The following is a 24281-nucleotide window of genomic DNA, read 5'->3' as shown; positions in this document are numbered from 1 at the left end:
CTATCAGTGCCCATCACTGCCAGCTATCATCCTATCAGTGCCACCTATTAGTGCCCTATCAGTGCCACCTATCAATGCCCTTCAGTGCCGCCTATCAATGCCCTTCAGTGCCACCCATCAGTGCACCCTATCAGTGTCCATCAGTGCAGCCTCATCAGTGCACGTCAATGAAGGAGGAAAATTACATCTTTGCAAAATTTTATAACAAAATATAAAACTGTTTTGTATTTTTTTTTCAACATTTTCGGTCTTTTTTCACTTTTTTTTAACAAAAAATAAAAAAAACACAGAGGTTATCAAATATCACCAAAAGAAAGCTCTGTTTGTTGGGAAAAAAATGATAAAAATTTCATTTGGGTACAGTGTTGCATGACCACGCAATTGTTGTTCAAAGAGTGACAGCGCTGAAAGCTGAAAATTGGTCTGGGCAGGAGGGGGGTTTAAGTGCCCAGTAAGCAAGTGGTTAATTAAACGTAAGCAATGATGCTGGAATTATTGCTCTCATTCTGATGTATGTGGTTATACCCCACATTTGTCATGCCATCTCTGTGTACACATGCCTACTAGACCTCCATGCGTGTTTGCATTTGCGTGTGAGCACATGAGGACAGTCATGCCTTTAGAAAATATTTTTATTTAATTTAATTTTTTACATTTTTTTCATTTAACTTTATTGCTATCACAAGGTGTGAACAAGCCCCTTGTGATAGCATTTGGGCAGTGACAGGTACTTTTATGGGAACATCAGTGGTCTATTGGACCCCTGATGTCTCCCCTGCCCTCCAAGGCAGCTGATCAAATACAGATCTGAGGACCTGTTCACACCTGAGCAGAGTGAATATTAGACCTCATGCACACTGGACATTGTTATAACGTTATAAAAACTCCAGTGGATTTACAGTGAGTTTTTCAAAGTTTTTCAGTGTTTTTGCAATAGCGTTTTCTAGCGTTTTTCTTTTTCTTCAATGGAGTCAAAAACGTTGGTGAGCCGCATTTTTGCATTTGTTTATCTGCATTTTTAGCCCTTTTTTTTACGTTAGAGCTTTTTTACAGAACCCACTCGTTTTGGCGTTTTTTTTTTACAGCCAAAAAACGCCCCAGACAAAAACAATTGATAACAACCTATGTGTGCATGGACACATAGGATAACATGCTGGGGAGTTTATTGGCTGCAGAAAAAAACGTCTGAAGACAAAAACAGCAGCTGTAAAAACATCCAAAAACATCCAGTGTGCATGAGGTCTTAGGAATTTTTATTTGAGAGTTTTGCAAGCGTATTACAAACATTTGAGAAGCATTTTACAAGCATTTTACATGTGTATTCAAGCTTCAGGTGTTCTTATTTTAGCCAATAGAAAGCACTAGGGGAGAAGATTAGGGGCGAGCTGCTGTTTTGCCAGAAAACATGCAACAAAACGCTTGTAAAATGCTTGCAAAATGCTCATATTGAGTGTTCTTCAGACGTTCCCATTGAAGTCTATGTGGCCAATCTGCCTAAAAGAAGCTTGTGTACATTTTTGAGCAACAGTTTTCCTAAATGCGACAAATCATTCAGATGTGCACAGGGGCCATTGAAATGAATGGGATTTTGTTTGTTGAGCGTATTAGAGCTCTAAGTAGAGAATCGCTCAGGTGTGACCGAGACCTGAAACTGGAAATGACGTGCTTTCGGCTTCATTCATCATAGAGGAGATTGGGGAAAGGATGTTCCTCTATGCCCTCTGTGGGCAGATGACCCAACTGCTTACCATGGTCCCAAGCTCCCCATTGGAACAGGGTTACCCAGGAACGGCGGCAGCGGGAGGGGGGCTCCTTCTGAGTGCTGTAAATATGATCACTTTTATAGGAAAACCAATTTCCAGCTCTAAAAAATGATACCAGGACGTTTATATATGTACGTATGCTGGGCAGCAGAGGCGTAGCTTGGAGCTTTTTGCTCCCATGCAAAAGTTGACCTGCCCCCCCCCACTACCACCCACCACTTCCATCGTGCATACAGATACACCCACCGCATGCCAAGATACTCAAAGTGGCTTAATTGTGCCCCATTGGTACCTCTAGTCCATTTGAAAATTAGAACAGTATTAATCTCATGGAAAAAATATACCTTACATAATACAAATCATTTATATGATAAAAAATGGGACCCCTGGTTCAGTCCTTCTAAACACTTCTTAAACCCTGAATAATAATACTTTCAGAGATCATTGAAAAAAGATCATTGAAAAATATAACTTGTTTATAGGGGGGCAAAGCCATGAGATACAGCACAGACACTTTCCCTTCCTGGGCTGTTCTCACCCCATGCTCCTCTCCATTCAGGAAATGGCTCGCTACTTCTCCCCAGCCAATAAGAACAGAAGGGTGTGCACTGTGGAAGGCAAAGTGAAAGCCCAGTACTGGAGTATGGCTGTGGGGCCCTAGGGCAGATCGGAGCTGGACTTTGTGGAGGATATGATATGACAGGGAGGCTGCAGGGGCCCCCTGGAGATAGGGGCAGGGTTGCGATTGTGACCCCTGCAACCCCTTATGCTACACCCAAGCTGGGCAGTGAGCAGTTAAATTGTTACATATGACAAAAAATACACTAGAATGGCTTAAATTGTATTAGGAAAAAAAGTCTAGACAAGATAATCAAGAGATGTATGACTTTAGATGTCTTCTGTGAGAGATATGTGAAATGTCTAGAACAGAGACAGAAAAGCAGCAAGTGGAGGAAGTTGGGGGAGGGGAGGGATAATAACTGATATGTTTGACTTGTTGATGGTTTTGAACAATGGGGCATGGGAAGCATCATGAGTGATCACTATGGGGGGAATATGCCTGATCTAAAGATTTCACCATTGGTGGTGTGCGTCTCAGTATCTTTTCCATCGCAAACCCTTTCATATATTATTTTATTGCATATTTTCGGCCCAGGTTAGGATGTCAATGTCATTTTTTGTTAATTGCCACATCTGGAAATTTTCATGTAAAACGTCTTATCTTGCGTTACAACATTCTGCGGCCTCCAAGGATTTCTCAGTTTCCTTCACTATTCTCCTAGGAAGATAAAGTCTTTTTTCATATGATCAAGTAAAAACATGGTTTATTTTTATTGGCAAGCGCTCTAAAATGTCTCCGTGAAGCACTCAGTGGAAACGTCTGTATTTTATTCCCCTGAACCGCGAGGGGAGAAAAAGCATTTCCTTTCCCTTTACTTGTGGATGTTTTCAATTTGTATAACTGCCGATATAAGTTACACTTTGTTAATTGCCCTTAAAGGAGTAATGTCACCAAAATGTTTTATATATATATATATATATACACATACATACAGTAAAACCTTGGTTTGAAAGTAATTTGGTTTTAGAGCGTTTTGCAAGACAAGCAAAATTTTTAAATAAATTTTGACTTGATATACAAGCAATGTCTTGATATACAAGTAGCATCATGTCACAACTGAGTATAAAACTGAACAGAGGCGCCTCTAAGTGTAGCAATATGGTTACATTTAATGAAGGTACAACATTTAGCAACTCACAAGGTTGATGATTAAAACAGGCACATCTAAGTATGCAGGCATCCGGGGTACATCTGTCCACATAGACCATCCTCCTCACCGCCCTCGACGTCATCCCTTCCATGAGCGATTCAAGCCTCGCTTTCAGATCGCTCTACTGCAGGGTAGTCTTCCTGGTCACAGATTGACAGATCAACAGATTGCAGATTGACAGCAGTGAGAGCCGGCGGTGCAGAGGACAGTCTATGTGGACAGCTTTACCCCGGATGCCTGCATACTTAGATGTGAGTTACTAAATGTTATACCTTCATTAAATGTAACCATATTGCTACACTTAAAGGCGCCTCTCTTCTCTTTTATACTCTGGAGCTCCTGATGGATTTTGCTTCTAATCCCCTTGTGGAGGCTTCCATTTGTGGAAGGACATTTTATGGTTACAAAACCTCCCTGAAAAATCACATTGCTATGATCTTTTTATAAGGACTATAAACTGAAAGACATGAATAAATGGTTGTGGAACGAATCATCTGAGTTTCCATTATTTCTTAAGGGGAAATTCACTTTGATATACAAGTGCTTTGGATCACAAGCATGTTTCCGGAACAAATTATGCTCTTAATCCAAGGTTTTACTATATATATATATATATATATATATATATATATATATATATACATATATACACACACACATACATACATACATACACACAACACAGACAACACTGAAAAAATTTACACTTTGCTACAATGTAGAGTAGTGAGTGTACAGTGTAAATTTGCTGCCCCCTCAAAATAACAAAACACACAGCCATTAATGTCTAAACCACTGGCAACAAAAGTGAGTATAGTGTCAATATTTTGTGTGGCCACCATTATTTTCCAGCACTGCCTTAACCCTCTTGGGCATGGAGTTCACCAGAGCTTCACAGGTTGCCACTGGAGTCCTCTTCCACTCCTCCATGACGACATCACGGAGCTGGTGGATGTTAGAGACCTTGCGCTCCTCCATCTTCCTTTGAGGATGTCCCACAGATGCTCAATAGGGTTTAGGTCTGGAGACATGCTTGGCCAGTCCATCACCTTTACCCTCAGCTTCTTTAGCAAGGCAGTGGTCATCTTGGAGGTGTGTTTGGGGTTGTTATGTTGGAATACTGCTCTGCGGCCCAGTCTCCGAACAGAGGGGATCATGCTCTGCTTCAGTATGTCACAGTACATGTTGGCATTCATGGTTCCCTCAATGAACTGTAGCTCCCCAGTGCCGGCAGCACTCATGCAGTTCCAGACCATGACACTCCTGCCACCATGCTTGACTGTAGGCAAGACACACTAGTCTTTGTACTCCTCACTTGGTTGCCCCCACACACGCTTGACACCATCTAAACCAAATAAGTTTATCTTGGTCTCATCAGACCACAGGACATGGTTCCATTAATCCATGTCCTTAGTCTGCTTGTCTTTAGCAAACTGTTTGCGGGCTTTCTTGTGCATCATCATTAGACGAGGCTTCCTTCTGAGACGACAGCCATGCAGACCAATTTGATTCAGTGTCCAGCATTTGGTCTGAGCACTGACAGGCTGACCCCCCACCCTTTTAACCTCTGCAGTAATGCTGGCAGCACTCATATGTCTATTTCTCAAAGACAACCTCTGGATATGACGCTGAGCACTCAACTTCTTCGAGCGAGGCCTGTTCTGAGTGGAACCTGTCCTGTTAAACCGCTGCAGCTCAGTTTCAGGGTCTTGGCAATCTTCTTATAGCCTAGACCATCTTTATGTTGAGCAATAATTCATTTTTTTCAGATCCTCAGAGAGTTCTTTGCCATGACGTGCCATGTTGAACTTCCATTGATTGGTATGAGAGAGTGAGAGCAATAACACCAAATTTAACACACCTGCTCCCCATTCACACCTGAGACCTTGTAACAATAACGATTCACATGACACCGGGGAGGGAAAATGGCTAATTGGGCCCAATTTGGACATTTTCACTTAGGGGTGTACTCACTTTTGTTTCCAAAGGTTTAGACATTAATGGCTGTGTGTTGAGTTATTTTGAGGGGACAGCAAATTTACACTGTTATACAAGCTGTACACTCACTACTTTACATCGGAGCAAAGTGTGTGTCATTTCTTCAGTGTTGTCACATGAAAAGGTATAATAAAATATTTACAAAAATGTGAGGGCTGTACTCACTTTTGTGAGCTACTGTGCATATATATATATATATATATATATATATATATATATATATATATATATATATATATATATATATATATATACACACACACACACACACACACACACACACCAACATACACACACTTTTTTTGCACATCTATGGCGTTTCCTGTATCCCATGCTCATTGTCCTGAATGGGTTCAGGAAGATTATAGTACAAATAAACCTAATTAGCATGCAGTAATGGGTAGGTGGAATTGGTGCTGCTAATGTGAAATGTACTCTCGTATGTACAAGAAGTTCTTTATTATACGTGCAAAAAACAAAAAGGCATAAGCAACCTACACAGGCAACAATATCTTCATTTAAAAAGTGCTAAATGCAAGTGCAAATGCACATGTGAATAAACCATAAAATAAAGTGCTGGTGTGCGATAATAAAATAATCAAAGTATTACAGTAATAAATGAGTAAACATGATAACCTTATAAAAAGTTAGTTCAAATAAAAGTCCATGAGCAAATAACAGAAATATTAATCCAGTGATAAATTAAAGTGAAATAAGTGCTGCAAAGGAAGTGCATGCAATCAGGCAGTATCTTCATGTCACACTCGTGCCCCCTCTTGTGCTACACTCACCTGATGACACTACCCATTAAAGGATAACTAGCCTCCACAGTAACAGAGGACTGTAAATGGGATCCTTACAGCAGCCTTCTAAGTCTCCTTTGCCCAGTGTACTCATGAAAAGAAAATAATATAGCCCCATTCTGTATAACTCTTGTTTATTACGCAAGAAAATAGGCAAACTTACAAGATTCCAAACGAATACAAGCGTTGTACACAAAAAACAGGAAATCTGGATGTGACGTAATGACACAAATAGCTCCATCTTACATGTTTCATCGCAAAGATGTATTGGAAGCGGGCGCTTCCGATGACGTCTTCGTGACGAAGCGCTAAACATAGATATTGAATAAACAGGTGTCCATAAAGTGTGAACAACTAGTGCTGTTCTAAATAGTGCAGATGAATTTCTTGATGAACATCCAGTAACAATGAGTATAACTGATGTGCGTTTTGATCACCCAAGTGCACCTCCACTGATATTGATATAAAATGCCTCCTTACCAGAGGTCTAGACTCCAAATATAAGAGTCTAGACAGGCGTGATATGCAAGTATAGAAGATTCAATCAGCATCCTCTATTATATTGCAAGTGGTGGTACAGTCATGGCTGACAGTAAACTTTACTCCATAGTAAGGCCCATGAAGGAAAGATAAAACAGCCATATATTGTAAAACTGCTTAACAGCTTATTAAAAGAAATCAGTGCTAAACACTTACAGAAATCCGGTAAAAACAAGCATTAATAGATCCAAGGCATCCTAGAAGTCGATTGACCAGTATACAGGATTGCCGTGCATGGTACCTCACAGACATGGACTCCACCCGACGTGTTTTGTTAGAATTAACGTCCTCTGGGGCATCTGGCCCATGTGCCAAAGGACATTTCTTCATGAGCGAGTGCTGTGACTGGTGGCTCCCACGTGCATGTCTGAGTCCCCTGCCCCAGAGAGAAGAGCGGCAAACATGGATGCAGCCTGCAGCGGGGACGGAGCGGGCTTTGTTTGTAGGTGTCACATAATGTGCTAGTATGCGATGCATACTAGCACATTATGCTTTTAGTTTGCAGGGGCAAAGAAAGGAAGTAAAAAACCCATAAGGGTTTACTTGCTCTTTAACATTAACCACTTCTGCTCTAGAGCATTTTTTAAATTTTAGCACACATGTTAAAATCTGCATTTATGACGATAAAATTACATAAAACTCCTAGAACATTATATGTTTTCTGAATGCAGAGTCCTTATAGAATAAAAAGATGGTAGTTGCAATTTTTTATGCTGCATGATATTTCCACAACTGTTTATCAAATCTATATTTTCGGGAAAAAATACACTAAAATGTATTTTACTGCACACAAACACAATTTAATCCCCATTTTTGTACAAAATAAAGATGAAGTAGTGTAAAGTAAATAGATGCCAAGTGTGCCAGGCCTCAAAACTGTGTGCATCCTTTAAATAGTGAAAACTTACAGTACCCATAATTATCAATAGGCAACGTTTTAAATGCTTTTACAGCTCAGAAGATAAAGGATGGACCTAGAATTATTATTGGTCCTGTTCTGATGTTCTCAGTGATATATAACATGTGTGGCGCAATCACCTTTTATATACATCATGTTTGCATTTGTGGGTGTATACAGGGGAACAGAGTTGCTTTTATTTGATTTTTCTTTACATTTTATTTATTTTAATTTTCCCTTACCTTTATTGTTATCACAAGGGGGCCAGGTGACAGGTACCTTTTATGGACACACTAGTTGTCCATTAGACCCCCAATGTCTCCCCTACCCTCTGCTCCAGCTAACTGAGCACGGTCATCTGAACACCTGGCTTTCTAGACAGGACTTATAGGATATCCCCCCCACCCCAGTCCTGGAATTCTCCATACCCCTCTCCTAGTCCAGGGATTTTGGACATACACCTCCCCTAGTCCAGGGATTCTCTACCCCCCACCCCCTTCCTTTGCAATCCTAGGATTCTCCACACTCTTCCACTCCGGTCTGAGGATTCTCCAACCCCCACCTCCTCCAGTCCAGGGATTCTTCACCATCCCCCCCCCCTTCTCCAAGGTAAGGGATTCTTAACCCCCCCCCCTCCAGTCTAGGGATTTTCTACACCCCCTTCTCCTAATCTAAGGGATTCTCCACATTCCCCCTCTTCCTAGTCCAGGGATTTTCCACACCCCTCTCCTAGTCCAGGGATTCTCCACACCCCTCTCCTAGTCCGGGGGGGTTCTTCACACTCCCCTCTCCTAGTCCAGGGGTTCTTCACACTTCCCTCTCCTAGTCCAGCAGTTCTTCACACTTCCCCCTCCTGGTCCAGGGATTCTTCACACCCCTCTCCTAGTCCAGGGGTTCTTCACACTCCCCCTCCTAGCCCAGGGGTTCTTCACACTTCCCTCTCCTAGTCCAGGGGTTCTTCACACTCTCCCCTCCTAGTCCAGGGGTTCTTCACACTCCACCCTCCTAGCCCAGGGGTTCTTCACACTTCCCTCTCCTAGTCCAGGGGTTCTTCACACTTCCCCCTCCTGGTCCGGGGATTCTTCACACCCCTCTCCTAGTTCAGGGGTTCTTCACACTCCCCCCCTTCCTAGCCCAGAGGTTCTTCACACTTCCCTCTCCTAGTCCAGGGGTTCTTCACACTTTCCCCTCCTAGTCCAAGGGTTCTTCACACTCCCCCCTCCTAGCACAGGGGTTCTTCACACTTCCCTCTCCTAGTCCAGGGGTTCTTCACACTCCCCCCTCCTAGCCCAGGGGTTCTTCACACTTCCCTCTCCTAGTCCAGGGGTTCTTCACACTTCCCCCTCCTGGTCCAGGGATTCTTCACACCCCTCTCCTAGTCCAGGGGTTCTTCACACTCCCCCTTCTAGCCCAGGGGTTCTTCACACTTCCCTCTCCTAGTCCAGGGGGTCTTCACACTTTCCCCTCCTAGTCCAGGGGTTCTGCACACTCCCCCCTCCCTGGAGAATCCCTGGACTAGGAGAGGGGTGTGGAGAATCCCTGGACTAGGAGAGGGGAAATGCGGAGAATCCATTCAACTAGGAGAAGTAGGGTGTAGTTCTTTCATATAGAATAGAGTGAACCAGGAAAATACAGCAGTTCCATCTGCTGGCCACATTATGGCCAGCAGATGGAACTGACAACAATTGGAAATATATATCTATTTACTGTGATCCTCAGGTCCATCTAGTGGCCATAATGCAGTATTTTCTTAATTCACTCTATTTTATATGAATAAAAAACACCCAACCTTGAGAGAAAATACCTAAAAATATTCATGTTGCCCCCATTCACATGGAACAAATGTACATGCAGTTTCACAGGACAATCAGCTCACTCCATAATAATCATAATCATAAGGAGGACCCACCTCTCATCTTTGAAGGATGGACTTTTCAAAAACTGTTTAAAACGCAGTTCAAATGCTTGTCCAATAGTGTTGATGACTTCTTGGGCTTTGCTGTTTGGGCACTCTAAAATGTGGCATGCTGAAAAAAACAAGCCAAAACATCCCCAGTTAAAATTCTAGCAACTATCCTTTAAATTATTAGTCATAATTCTAAATTTTCAATAATAGATTTTATTATTATTGTTATTAAGTAATATTAACAAAAGTTGAGGGGTTTTTTTTGAGCCAGATTGCCTGTTTTACCACACAGTAGACATAATCTGGAGCTGTTGTGCATGGCAACCAATCAGATTCCATCTTCAGTTTTTTCAGTTAAGCTTTGAAAATAAAAGATAGAAGCTGATTAGTTGCCATGCACAACCATTCTTGATTCCGTCTGCTCTATTTTTAATATGTTGATGTGCACTGACACACATTTTGGATGCTTAAAATTTTCTTTTTTGAGGCTGCATTTGAACCGACCTCAATGCAGCATGCAGGATATTTGAGTGAACATATTCCAGGGAAAACAATAAAAAATGCAACAAAATGAATGGTGACACATGTGGTGGGAATAAGCTCTGAAATATCATTTGGATTTGTTTTCTTTGAAAGGTGTCATAAAAAAAAGAACACTGACACTTGTCAAAGCAAAACAGTCCTGACTTTTCAGAGGTCCTTCGGACACGGAAAAAAATAAACAAGAATGGTATTTAAATAGCAGCTGTCAGCGGCATTATTAGCAGTGAAACAATATTTTTTAATCATAAATTAGTTCAAAAGCATCAAGTATGCTGCTTGGACTATAACCTTTTTATGTACATATAAAATAGATGCAATATTAAAAAAAAAACAAATCTTTAGGTATAATAAGCAATATCAATACAGACTTTTGGAATTTGCAGTAATATGTTGGAAGAAAATGGAAGCAATTGGGGTGGATTTACTAACGGCAAATCCACTTTGCACTACAAGTGCACTTAGAAGTGCAGTCGCTGTAGATCTGAGAGGAAGATCTGAAATGAGGGGAAGCTCTGCTGATTTTATCATCCAATCATGTACAAGCAAAAATGCTGTTTTTTATTTTCCTTGAATGTCCCTCAGATCTACAGTGACTGCACTTCCAAGTGCACTTGTAGTGCAAAGTGGATTTGCCTTTAGTAAATAAACCCCTATGTGTCACTTCTTCCAGAAGAGCTGTTCTGTCAGTGGCCATTAGATGGCAGTATGAGTTCAGTTTAGAAAAGAGCTGGTCCCATAACTCACACTTTTCAGCTTATGTAAGGCCGGGTTCATGTTTGAGCTTCCTTCTAGGTTTTTTGGATCATTTTTTATGGGCGTTGATACACGTGTTTTATGGTGTTTTCAGTTTTCAGTATTTTTGTTTTAGACGATGGTAAGAGAAAAATTAGCACAAAATGCTAATTTTTCAGGAGATCTCATTGAAGTCTATAGGGACCAGAAATGCACAACTCTGCCCCAAAGAAGCTTATGTACTTTTTTGAACTTTGAGCCACGAGCTTAAAGTGACACAACGCTCAGGTTTGAATGGGTCCCATAGGATACAATGGGAATCCCTATATTTGAGCTCCCACCAAATGCATGAACAACTCACGACTCTGCCCCAAAGGAAGCGCATGTTCTTTTTTTGAGCTCTTTGAGTCTAGCTTCAATCGACAGGAGACTCAGGTGCAGTGCCGGGACAAGATCATCCAGTTCCCAGGGCAAAGATGCCAAATCCCCCACTTCATTATGTGCAAGCTTATGAGGAGGAGGGGGAGAGAGCACAGCCTGCACCCCCTCCCAGCTCCCTCCTCCTCTCCTTGCCACTTCCAGCACTGGGCTGACAGAAGTAGTGATGCCACTGTCACTACTCCTGTCAGCCTTATAGTAGAAGGAACTTTGCGGCACCCCCATCCCTACAATACACGCTGCACCCAGGGCAGCCCCCTTCTGCCCACCCCTTGTCCCGGCCCTGCTCAGGTATAAATGGATCCCATAGCATATAATGGGAATTCCCATGCTGAGCATTGAGGCATTTCTAGAAAAGGATTTTAACCCATTGTGGAACTTAGAGGTCTCCACCAAATCAGATCCACCAATGTACTTCACTGAGCTCCCAACAATCAGCTGTATTCAGACTTGGCAATACAAACAGCATCTCCAAGGCCACTGCCAATCCTATGGAGCACCTGGATTAACTAGGCTTAACCCTACTGTATCAGGACAATGGAAATAGGTCAGCATTACAGAATCCTCCTCCCTGCCTCTTCTCCATAGTATAGAGGGGTGTGACTCTATAGTCCTATAGTCCTAGTCATGAGCACATTTTCGGTCAGTTTCTGATTAACCCACAGTAATTTGCTTTGTGGGAGACTCTGCCAACAACTTCGTGCCTGGCATCTTTCAACTATCTAAGGAGTCAGGTGTGCAAATTATTAGACAAACAGCAGCTTCATCCAATCAGATGCAGGCACAGTTTGGGTATTCAGGCAGCTGCCAGTGCTGGCATGGCAGGTTCCCTCATCTGCTTTGTATAGCATCAATGGAGGAATCTGAAGGAAGCCTAAAGCTGGCCATAGACGGTGAGGATTCCTTTCCTGCAACCGCGGGTTGCAAGCAAGAAATTTGTATGATTTCCCCATGAACACAGACAGTGTTGACAAGGGGATCCCTCCTCCCGATGGGGGGGGGGGCAGGGGGTGGGCGAGGGAAGCCACCCCTGCTGGGGGAGGACAGTGATTATCACTAGCGGCTATAGCAGCCACTTGCAATAATCGCAAGCAAATTTGGCAGGCTGAAAGTGTGCCCAAGTTGATTGATCGATCATCTTGGTACATTCAGCCTGCCCATTAATGGTTCTAATCTCTGCCGGGTTCAGCAGGAATTCGAACCTACGGCCGGCCTAAGAGATAACTGGGAACAATGGAAAGACTGCTGCACAGGCAAAGAGCACAGGAAGTTATTAGCTGACAATATTTCTGGCACAAGCAACACATGTACTCTTTTCAAACAGATGTAACAAAACCCTTTTATTTTGTGGTCTGAATTTTTAACAGGTAAAAAGTGACCAAATAGGAGGAGTTAATAATTAGGGTTCACATACCCTTCAATGAATATACAGTATCTCACAAAAGTAAGTACACCCCTCATATTTTTGTAAATATTTTATTATATCTTTTCATGTGACAACACTGAAGAAATTACACTTTTCTACAAGGTAGTAGTGAGTGTACAGCTTGTATAACAGTATTACAGGACATGGTTCCAGTAATTCATGTCCTTAGTCTGCTTGTCTTCAGAAAACTTCCTTCTGGGATGACAGCCATACAGACCAATTTGATGCAGTGTGCGGCGTATGGTCTAAGCACTGACAAGCTGACCCCTCACCCCTCCAACCTCTGCAGCAATGCTGGCAGCACTCATACGTCTATTTCCCAAAGACAACCTCTGGATATGACGCTGAGCACGTGCACTCAACTTCTTTGGTCGACCATGGCGAGGCCTGTTCTGAGTGGAACCTGTCCTGTTAAACTGCTGTATGGTCTTGGTTACCATGCTACAGCTCAGTTTCAGGGTCTTGGCAATCTTCTTATAGCCTAGGCCATCTTTATGTGGAGCAACAATTCTTTTTTCAGATCCTCAGAGAGTTCTTTGCCATGAGGTGCCATGTTGAACTTCCAGTGACCAGTATGAGAGAGTGAGAGCAATAACACCAAATTTAACACACCTGCTCCTCATGCACACCTGAGACCTTGTAACACTAACGAGTCACATGACACCGGGGAGGGAAAATGGCTAATTGGGCCCAATTTGGACATTTTCACTTAGGGGTGTACTCACTTTTGTTTCCAGCAGTTTAGACATTAATGGCTGTGTGTTGAGTTATTTTAAGGGGACAGCAAATTTACACTGTTATACAAGCTGTACACTCACTACTTTACATTGTAGCAAAGTGTCATTTCTTCAGTGTTGTCACATGAAAAGATATAATAAAATATCTACAAAAATGTGAGGAGTGTACTCACTTTTGTGAGATACTGTATCACTGCATTCATTGGTGTTTTTAATAGCTACCTGGAGTTCAGCTTTAAGATGTAAAACAACAGCTGTATTTAAACACATTCTTTCACATATAGTGCCAAAGCCTAGGCCTCATTAACACAGGCGTACTTAAAGTGTTTGTACACCCAGTACAACCACTTTTACCTACAGGTAAGCCTATATTAAGGCTTACCTGTAGGTGCTGGAAATATCTCCTAAACCTCCACGGTTTAGGAGATATTTACAATAAAGCCGGGCGCCGATGTCTACGGCGCATGCACACTTTAGAAAGGGTAGCTCATGCTGTGACTGGCGGCTCCCGCGTGCATGCGCGAAAGTTACGTCACGTGACTCCAGCCAGTCACAGAGCCGGAGTTCGTGGCCCCGGAAGGAAGAGGGGTGAAGATGGGCGCTCGCTGCTAGTGGGGACAGCGGTGACATCGCAGGCTTCGGTTTCAGGTAAGTGCATAGTGCATAGTAGCCCATTATGCTTTATGTTTGCAGGGAAATAAAGAGGAAGTAAAACCCACCAGGGTTTACTTCCTCTTTAAAGTCGTTGTAAACCTTATATATACCCAGTGAAGAGACTGGCCTCAGAATTTATACAGCTTGTCTGAGATTCCAGAAAGCAGGAGGCAGGGAGCTGAAGTTACACTCTGCAGAGCTCAGTGAGAGCTGATTGGAGGAAAGGGACACACACCCCTTCATACAGCATACTGGGGCAGAGCTGAGGCCATCAATCACAGGCTGTGTGCTGGAGCTCCCTCCCCGTCATCTTTTTTTCTCTTGGTGTCAGAAAAACTTGTCAGAAGTGACCCATGCTGATAGCAGTGGAGCGAGGCACCAGACAGAATTTACACTAATAGGGCGTACACACGGTCGGACTTTGTTCGGACATTCCGACAACAAAATCCTAGGATTTTTTCCGACGGATGTTGGCTCAAACTTGTCTTGCATACACACGGTCACACAAAGTTGTCGGAAAATCCGATCCTTCTAAACGCGGTGACATAAAACACGTACGTCGGGACTATAAACGAGGCAGTGGCCAATAGCTTTCATCTCTTTATTTATTCTGAGCATGCGTGGCACTTTGTCCGTCGGATTTGTGTACACACGATCGGAATTTCCGACAACGGATTTTGTTGTCGGAAAATTTTATCTCCTGCTCTCCAACTTTGTGTGTCGGAAAATCCGATGGAAAATGTCCGATGGAGCCCACACACGGTCGGAATTTCCGACAACACGCTCCGATTGGACATTTTCCATCGGAAAATCCGACCGTGTGTACAGGGCATTAGTGCTCTGGACTGAGACAAGTACACACCATAGAGGGATATGCTTTTTCATATTTCATGTCAGGTTTACAACCACTTTAAGCGTACACCCGTGCGAGGGCCATGTTTGCCTGCACAGGATGTACAGGTGTTTCACGATTGCCCGTGCAGACAGCCCCATTCATATCAACTGGGATGCAGCAGTTGCAGTTGCACGGACATCGCCGCTGTTCCCAAATTGATATCCCTGTGTGTACCGGTTGAATGTCCCCAAGCTCAAACTGTCTGTTTTCAGGGACGTGCACCTACACACAAACGCATGTCAGATTGGGAGCAGTGGCTGTGTCCATCTAGCTGCTGCTTCCCAATTGACATGAATGGGAATGCCTGCACAGGGAACACCTGTACATCCCATGCAGGCAAACTTAGCCCTCACACAGGTGTATACTTAGGTATGTCCCTGTGAATGAGGCTTTGATGGTGCTTATAATGTATCTTGGAATAACCTTATTTAATTAAGAATACAGTAGGGTGGGTCAGAACTTACAGTAGGGTAGGTTAGAACTTCTGTTCTGCTTAATTTTGCAGTCTATGTCCTGTTGGGGAGATTTTCCTTCAATCCTTTCCCAGATACATGGGGAAGGTAAAGGAAATCTTTCCAAAGTTGGGGGAATTTCACTCGTATTTCACTCGTATCGTATTGGAAGCTTTTACCTTGTCTTGCAGTGAAAACCCCTCAGAGATCCAGAGACACACAGTCAGCAATAAAACACTACATGGGTTCTAACCATTCAACACTCTATCCAAAAACGAAATTTAAACATGTTTGTCTAAGGATATACATTAAGGCTAAATTGTATTGACCACGCTTAGGGATGTGTTTATGAAAAGATTGCATAGCTGTTCATCCATCAGAAATGCATGCAAATTCATTTTGTGTGAATGGGGTAAAATCAAATGTTCTCTGGCTATAATCTCTGCAATCTGGAAGATACTACATTATGTCCACTAGATGGAGCATACTAATGCTGTATTTGAGAAGCATACTCATTTCCATGGATAGCTCTAGCTAGTTAACACATTATGGCCACTAGAGGGTGTTGACAGTAATAGGACCGCCATCTAGTGGCCATACTGCAGTATTTTCTACATTCACACATGCAATTTGCAGAGAATATAGCTGTGGAATGTTCAATTTTGCCCTATTCGCACAGAACAAATTTTCATGCAATTTCAATGGATATAGCTATGTGATTTTTTTTTGTTATAAATACACCCCTTGGGCGCACACAAGGTTTATCCTTCACTGATCTCCATAGTAAACTGCAAGACTGGGGCCTACACAGTTATCCAGGAAACTGCAAAATCAACTTCTGCATTGTTGAGCACCTTAGATTACCCAATGTGCTCAATAATGCCTTCTAGCATGAGAAATGGCTCAAAAATTGCATTGATGTTTAGTCAATCATTTGCTTTAATCAAGCTGCCTATGGCCCAAATTATACTTGGTGTGAACTCTGTACTACGGCTACTGAAACAGATCAGCAGGGATCTCTTATCTGATATCAGAGATATGCAAAATCAGCTTGCAAAACTCTGAATATGGCTAGATTTGTGTAGTTACAAATTTACAAACACTACAGGATTATCTATATCAGCATGTTAGACCAATTATTACATTATTGTTTCCCTCAAGGTATTTTTAAAGGAAAATGGCCCTTTCACACAGGTGATCCAATCAACTGGAAGTTCCATGCATTACTATTAACCACCTACCTCTGGGTCCGATCATGCCCACTAAAAAAATGAAGGAGGACTGCCTCTTCTTCCCTTTGGGTGGACCAGATCAGAGTCAGCCAGCTATAAATGGACAACGGAGTCCGCTTACTCCCGTTCGCTCTGCATAAACTAAGTGAACACGGACCTGTCATCTGCCCGGGTCAGCAGGGGATCAGCGAAAAGATCTACTGCTGATCGGAACGGATGTAAAAGGGCCCAAACAATACCCAAATGAGTTCACTACACATCTTTTAAAATAAGATATAGGGAAAAAAGAAAACTGTATTCTCCCTCCTCCCACCAATCTTCACAGATAAAGGTTGTCCATCTATCAAACCAACAAGCACAACATTGAGGGCAACAAGTGGAGATAATGGACAGGAAATCTTTTCAGCTATGGATTTATACCAAAAGATTTCAAAGCAATGTATATCTATGCACAAGATATCATAGACAGCTTCTAGCCAGAAAAAAATGACTGATTTAGGAGTCTCATTTAACAAAATACGCTATTTGTGACAATAAAGTATGCAGTAATCACAGTCATACCTCTTTGGTTAACTGGATCCTTGGCTACATAAGCGACATAATCAGTGGTGTCCTAAAATAAAAATAAACATGTTAGATATTATATAATGATACATGTATAATAAAAATAAATAATATACCAAATAAAACATTTTGTTGTGGCTTTTCTGTAGTAAGAGTCATGTTAAAGATGAACTGGAGGGAAAGAAAAATCCTCCCTTGCAGTGGGGCTGTCCCTTCACTGTATGAGTTATAGGCCCGTTTAAGCTTAGGGGGCTGCCAAAAGAACTTTTACTTACTAATCCTCCACTCTGGAGCCTCTTATCCCTTATGCTCCAGCGGTTGGTTGCCCTGTAACGTCATCTCTACATTGGACATGAGGACACTGAGGGTCAGTCCACCTCCGGAGCGTAGGGGAGTTAGTAAACTTCCTTTTTGCAGCTCTCTAAACCTAAATGAGCATATGTGAAGGGCAGCCCCAATGCAAAAGGGCATTTTTTTCTTTCCTCTTAAGATGGACTTCACACCCGTAGTTTTTTGTGCACCCTGAGCCAACATTTTTGTTGTTACTAATAGATTTGCAAGTTTCTAAAAGGATGCGTTACCAACAAGGTTGCTGAGAACTATTGATCCATTCTGTGACAGGGGTTCCTGTCAAGGATCATGAAGTGGGATTTCAAACCCCAATACCCATATGTATTCACCAACACTTAGCTAATGATCACAAAACACATTCCTCATCTGTGTAGGGCCCCAAATTAAATCAGTCTACCCACAGCATGTCTACATCTGCATCACCTACATTTACAATCCACCAGAAGACCACCTGTGAGGAGGACAGAAATCTTTTTCAATGTTTCGACCACACATACCGTACCCTTCACAAAAGACCAGATAAAGAACCTTAGATAGCAAAAGCTTCTACAACACCTTGCAATGGCCTCAATAACACTTTACAAACACTACACAAAATTATTTATTAAAATTATTCTCCACAGCAACTTTAGCCCATTTCTAAAGAACTAACCCCAGATGTAACCTGAGTAGGCAGTCTATGTAGATTACATCTGGGGTTAGTTATTTAGAAGTGGGCCAAGGTTGTTTGATTCATATACAAGTATAATAAAAGAAATTAAAATGTAAGTTACCCACATAATTTCCTAGAAGAACATCTGCTGGTAAACCTTCCTTTACCCACACCCAGAACAATTTCTTATCATGTCAATAGTCCAAACAGGCCTGGTGGAAGGATTTTTTACACCCTAGGCGAAACCTAATTTTGCCGCCCTCCCATTGGCTCCATCCCTGACTCCACCCCATTTGCCCTGCCCATGTATACCCCACCTTTTTAATGAAGCGCCCATAAAATGCAGCCCACCAGTGATCAAATGCAGTCTCACCAGCGCCCATCAAATGCAGCCTCACCAGCGCCATCAATGCAGCCTCACCAGTGCCCATCAAATGCATCCTACCAGCGCCCATCAATGCAGCCCACCAGTGCCAATCAATTAATGTTTGCTTGCTTCCATTCATTTGGGAGTCGGGACACAGACACTATGCGCCTCTGACACTATGTGCAAACGGAGCGGCGGCTGCCTGCTGATGCTGAGACTTAGTTGCTTGCTGTAGAGAGAAGAGAGTAGGAACACCAGTGGCTGGGCGCCCTAGGCAGCAGTGCACCCTAGGCAGCTGCATAGGGTAGCACCGCCCCTGAGTCCAAATGTACTTTTCCAAAAGGTATACACCTCTGTGTCCATCCAACAAGTTCAGTCGTAATTCCTGGGCCACTCTGAATAGCTTCAGGTCCAAAAACACGGGTTCCAGAATTGTCACAAAAGCTCCAGTTTCCTTGAAACCTACCACTTTTACAAGCAAGGTTTTCTCAGCTTAGAGTGGTTAGGTACAAGAGAGTGAACTCCATATACCTTCATGCTGGATTGGGTTCAAGATTAACTCCAGCTGGTGAGGCACTAAACTTGAGCAATGGCCACCCAAATACTGCTGTTGAATTTGCTTTGGTTGATGGATGAGCTGAGCTCAACCGGATGACTGGGCAGTGTGGACAAAAGTCTGTCCTCTGTATATGAGGCCTCTACAAAACTGATATGGCTTTGTTGCACACCCTGAACCCTCTGATAAGTTTTAGAGAGATAATATAATTGTATATGTACAGTTTGGCCACATGTATAGCATTGTTTTTAGACATACAGTCTTTCTGGCGTTTCGTTGGATATGAGGACCAGGCTGTGTATCCCAGGACTGAACAACATTCCCTTTTGTCATGATAGAAGGAGAAGGACATTTACTTTATGAGGGAAATTGTCCAAAACTTTTTTTTCCAATTCTTTATTTCAAAGTTTTGCAAAAGAACAAGATACAATGCTGATCAAAAGAAAAACACAAAAAAAACCCTCTGCACTCCGAAGGGAGACCTGCAGAAGATGCAGAGTGAAACGAATAAAATAGAACAGAAAGTAAAACACCTTAGTACTCAAATAGTTTGGCAAACAATGGTCCTAATAATAGGGATGTGACAGTAGGGTGAACCACAAAGGAGGGAGTTCAGATCTGAGAGGATTCGTCTTTCACATTTTGAACATAACGGGGATAGTTGTCAAATAAAAAAAAGGGAAGGGAATTGGGGAGGACCCCCACAGTCTGAGCTCCAGGGGGGAGCCCTGAGGGCAGGCCTATACTTGGACCCGCAGGTCTACCTGGGCTGCTAAAGACAGAGACTGCGTCAAGACGTAAAACTTGTATGTCGTTTAGAACGTGAGATCTGCTTAATAGGTGGAGCAAAGGGTATAATCAATCCAATACAACCATGTTTTTCGAAATTGTTCTTCCCTGTGGTTTGTGGCAAGAATGTTCTCCATCTAATATATTTCTCTGATTTTATGTAACCAAACCTTCATTGGGGGAGGTGTTGGTTGCTTACAATAGAGAGGGATGCAAGCTTTCACCGCATTTAACAGTTGCAACATGAGCGATGTCCATACGTTTTTTTAAATGAGGCTTAATAGACCAAAAGCTTGTCTGTTGTGGCCTCGACTGTGACTGTTCCTTTCTTTAACCAACTCAAGTATTTCTGAACAGAATTTACTAAAAAAAACTATTTTATCATGAAAAGTCTTGAATATATCATCAACAATAAAAGCCTGCTCTCCTTCCAGCAATCTGCAAAAGGATAGTGTCATCCTATGGGCATGACCCCCTTCTCTATTGTCTTGCATTTCTCTAAAATGAGTACGATAGGACTCTGACTTAACTACATAAAATGAGAGTATTGTTTCTTATACCTTCTCATAGTCAAGAGTCTTTAAGGTCTATAGTCTCAAAGGCCTTGGTAGCTATCCCATCAAACAGTCCAGCTAACAGGCAGATCAATTTAATTTTGGGGATTTAATAAATGGCACCGTGTCTCAACATCTTGAAAGAAGCCTACAATATCTTCAGCTGCCTAAATAAAAGATTAAAAATCTTTTTTGTGGGCTTTTAACACTGGTGGTAAGCTGCCTCCTTTTCAGCTTGAGCCTTCTACAGTGCAGAATAAGTGCGTTCTCATATGTCCACCTTTCTAATGCCTTCCCATTTGTTGTTCAGAGTGGCCTGTTCTCCTAGTATAGTCCTTTCTTCCTGATATCAAGCAGCTCATTGACGTGTTGTAGACATTTTGCTCAGTTCGATGTTGATGTTGCTATTTCAAGTTCTGGCCTGACTTTCTCACCGGATCCCATTGCTGCCAACCATTGTCAGGGATCACAAAATAGGAGTGAGTTTCTAGGCCCAAAAATCCATATTTATTCAAAAACACTCAGCTGATGATCACAAAGCACAATTCTGTGTAGGTCCCAGGATTACATCAGTCAACGAACCATAGATAGCAAAAGCTTCTCCACAACACTGCAATGGCATCAACAACACTATACAAAATGATTGATAAAAATCATGCTCCAAAATAGCTCCTTTAAACTGTTTATCATATTCACGTAAGCATTCACTTATCTGATTATAATGGGTATCATGCACTCACACCATACATAATATAAGGATATTAGATTTCACATTCTTGTTTACTGACTGTTTAAAAAATAAAGCCTCCTTTATTTTTTTTATCGAGATCACAGCCTTCAAATAATCTTTTCATTGCAGCTGTGCATATGGAAATCCTCAGTATGGAGCCTTATTTTTTTTATTATTATTTTTTTTTTAATAATTCTTTATTTAGGAGGTCAATGATGACAATTCAGCACATGGTATTAAGAGACATAGCTAAATAGTATTTTCAGTAATCAACAAATTGCTATTTGTTTTACAGAATAATCAACAAGCTGGGGTGGTCCAGGGCATGAATTACAAAGATACATTGTGAACCACTGTGATAAGTATACAATATTGGACCACTTGTACAACGTAGAAGCATGACACAGGTTTACATCAAGAAGGTCACTGATAATACCCTTGCTCGAATGGTATAATTCTCTAATCCAGCTTTTTTCAACCAGCGTGCCCAGGCACCCTGGGGTGCCTTCAGGTGTCTTCAGGGGTGCCCTGGCAAAATGCATAGAAATTGCCCAAAAATTGTATACAAGCCAGCAGGTGGATCAAGCCTGCCTTTTAGTTACACCAAGTCTCAGATTTTCATTGTGCACCATTACAACCTTCTAGCTGCTGGCTTTGTAACAACCAATTATTTCATCGGTTGATGCGGAAGAAGTTGGGCGCCTATACTGTATCCTTGTTTGCTCTCCCCTGCACCTTTCCATCAGCACTGGGGTCACGGTACCTGAGTGAGAGAGGGAAACTGAAGGAGAAGAGAAACATTGGAATACTAGTCAGTACAAGTGTGCAAAGGTGTATTTTCTTTGGAAGAATAAACCGCCTCTAACGTTGGGTCTCCTACATGTGTGGATGTTGCTGTGTTGTTATGTAAAACTAGTAGTTTAATTTTTTACATTTTATAATGCAGTGCCTCAAGATTGTGCAGGATTTTAAAGGGTGCCTTGACTGAACAACGGTTCAAAAACACTGGTCTACCCAACCAGGTAAATAATTGTAATAGTAAACAAACTATATACATTATAATTAAAACAGACAATTGTCTAAAAATTCTCATGGGAGACTACTCTGCTAGTGATAACATGGGGCATGTGTCCAGGAGGAAATACACATGTACGTCAATCCTCCACCCCCTGGATTCATGCTAAACTGGACACTGTATTGTACAAGATACCTGCACACAAAGGCAAATTACTATCCCCCCCCCCCCCGAATAGGGGTTAAAATTCAATAAACAACCCATAGTAGGAAGCCCGGAATAAGTATGGCCAAAGCTTTTTTGACTTGTCGGTCATAGGAGTGCACTTACTTGTGCTCACACATGTCACAGAGCCACTCCAGGCTCTGAAAGGATTCCATCAAAAATGTCAGAATCCACCCAAAAGGGGAAGCTCTGCTTGTTTGCACCCCCCCCCCCCCCCTGACTGCCACATTTGGCACTTTTTTGTGGGAAAGTGGGGGATCGGGTACCTGGTTTTGACACTGACATGGAAGTTCGCCCCCCCCTTCCCCCACAGTCTTCTGGGACATATCACAGGTCCCAGAAGACTACAGGACCATTCACAAGGCGCAGCGCAACTCGCACAGCTTCACTTCCTGTTTCCCTTACTAGAGATGCCGGCGCCTGCACCCGAAGCCGACTGAAGAATCGGCTCAAGTGAGGATATTGCAGGATCCCTGGACAGTAAAGTGTTCTTATATTAAAAGTCAGCAGCTACAGTATTTGTAGAGGCTGACTTTTAATTTTTTCTGAAGGAGCCTGGTACTCCTCTCTAACAGCTAGCTCAGCCTTTCAGTGCATGGCTGAGAGCCTGAGCCAGTTGCTCCCATCCCCTGGTGTGCCCATGGTGGCTGAGCTTTCTGTGCTCAGAGTGCACTCACTGTGTGCTCCCAGCACAGCGACCAAGCTGGCCGGACAGGCTTCTGTCCATGTGACTACTATGACAGCCAATCAGAGTGATCACATGGTTGGGAAGTGCGTCCTGCCCCAAAATGTAAAGACTCAGTTATAGGTGAGCTGGGAGGGGTCAGGAAGGGGATAAACTAATCTAAATGTGCCCTGTAATAAAAATGCTTAAATAAAAAGTCATTCCTGGTGGATGATGATTATGTACTGTACATGCTATCTATACAAACACAAGGATATATTTGACAGGTTATTATTTTAAAGGAAACAAGTAAACAGGAAAATATGTAAATTGCTATGTCATTGCTGATTTCCTTCTGAAAATACTAGTTACCTGGTTTTCATGTTAATCTAAAGTTTAAATTCCTTCTGAGCTACTGACCTAGAACAAGTATGCCGCAGGTCGAGTCACAACTCCTGACTTGTTATTTTATTCCAAGCTGGGCTAGTGCAGGGCTGGTGCAAGGATTTTTGACACCCTACTCAAAACCTAGTCCCCCCCCCCCCCCATTGGCTCCACCCCTGACTCCACGTCCTTTGCCCTGTCCATGTATACAGTGGGCTAGGATAGAATAGGGACAGGCTAGGGTACTATATGGACAGGCTAGGGTAGAATAGGGACAGGCTAGGGTACTATAGGGACAGTCTAGGGTAGTATAGGGACAGGCTAGGGTAGTATAAGGACAGGCTAGGGTGCTATACGGACAGGCTAGGGTACTATACGGACAGGCTAGGGTAGTATAGGGACAGGCTAGGGTAGTATAAGGACAGGCTAGGGTACTATACGGACAGGCTAGGGTACTATACGGACAGGCTAGGGTAGTATAGGGGCAGGCTAGGGTAGTATAGGGGCTAGGGTACTATACGGACAGGCTAGGGTAGTATATGGACAGGCTAGGGTAGTATAGGGACAGACTAGGGTACTATACGGACAGGCTAGGGTAATATAAGGACAGGCTAGGGTACTATAAGGACAGGCTAGGGTAC

The 24281-nt window shown here is 42.6% G+C and overlaps 1 protein-coding gene across 1 annotated transcript in view; it reads right to left on the bottom strand.

Moving 5' to 3' along the window:
• SHC4 (SHC adaptor protein 4) overlaps positions 1 to 24281 on the bottom strand; it is a 124941-nt gene that overhangs the window by 25280 nt on the left and 75380 nt on the right. The window contains exons 6-7 of the mRNA XM_073618666.1: positions 17351 to 17402; positions 9684 to 9801 (exon numbers count right to left, since the gene is read on the bottom strand). Of these exons, the coding sequence (XP_073474767.1) occupies positions 9684 to 9801; positions 17351 to 17402 (170 nt within the window). The remainder of the gene's footprint in view (positions 1 to 9683; positions 9802 to 17350; positions 17403 to 24281) is intronic.

The sequence above is a fragment of the Aquarana catesbeiana genome, linkage group LG03, assembly GCF_042186555.1.
Source record: "Aquarana catesbeiana isolate 2022-GZ linkage group LG03, ASM4218655v1, whole genome shotgun sequence".
In the NCBI taxonomy this organism is placed as follows: Eukaryota; Metazoa; Chordata; class Amphibia; order Anura; family Ranidae; genus Aquarana; species Aquarana catesbeiana.
The sequence above is the reverse complement of the archived record's forward strand: the minus strand, read 5'-3'. Positions and strand labels throughout refer to the sequence as shown.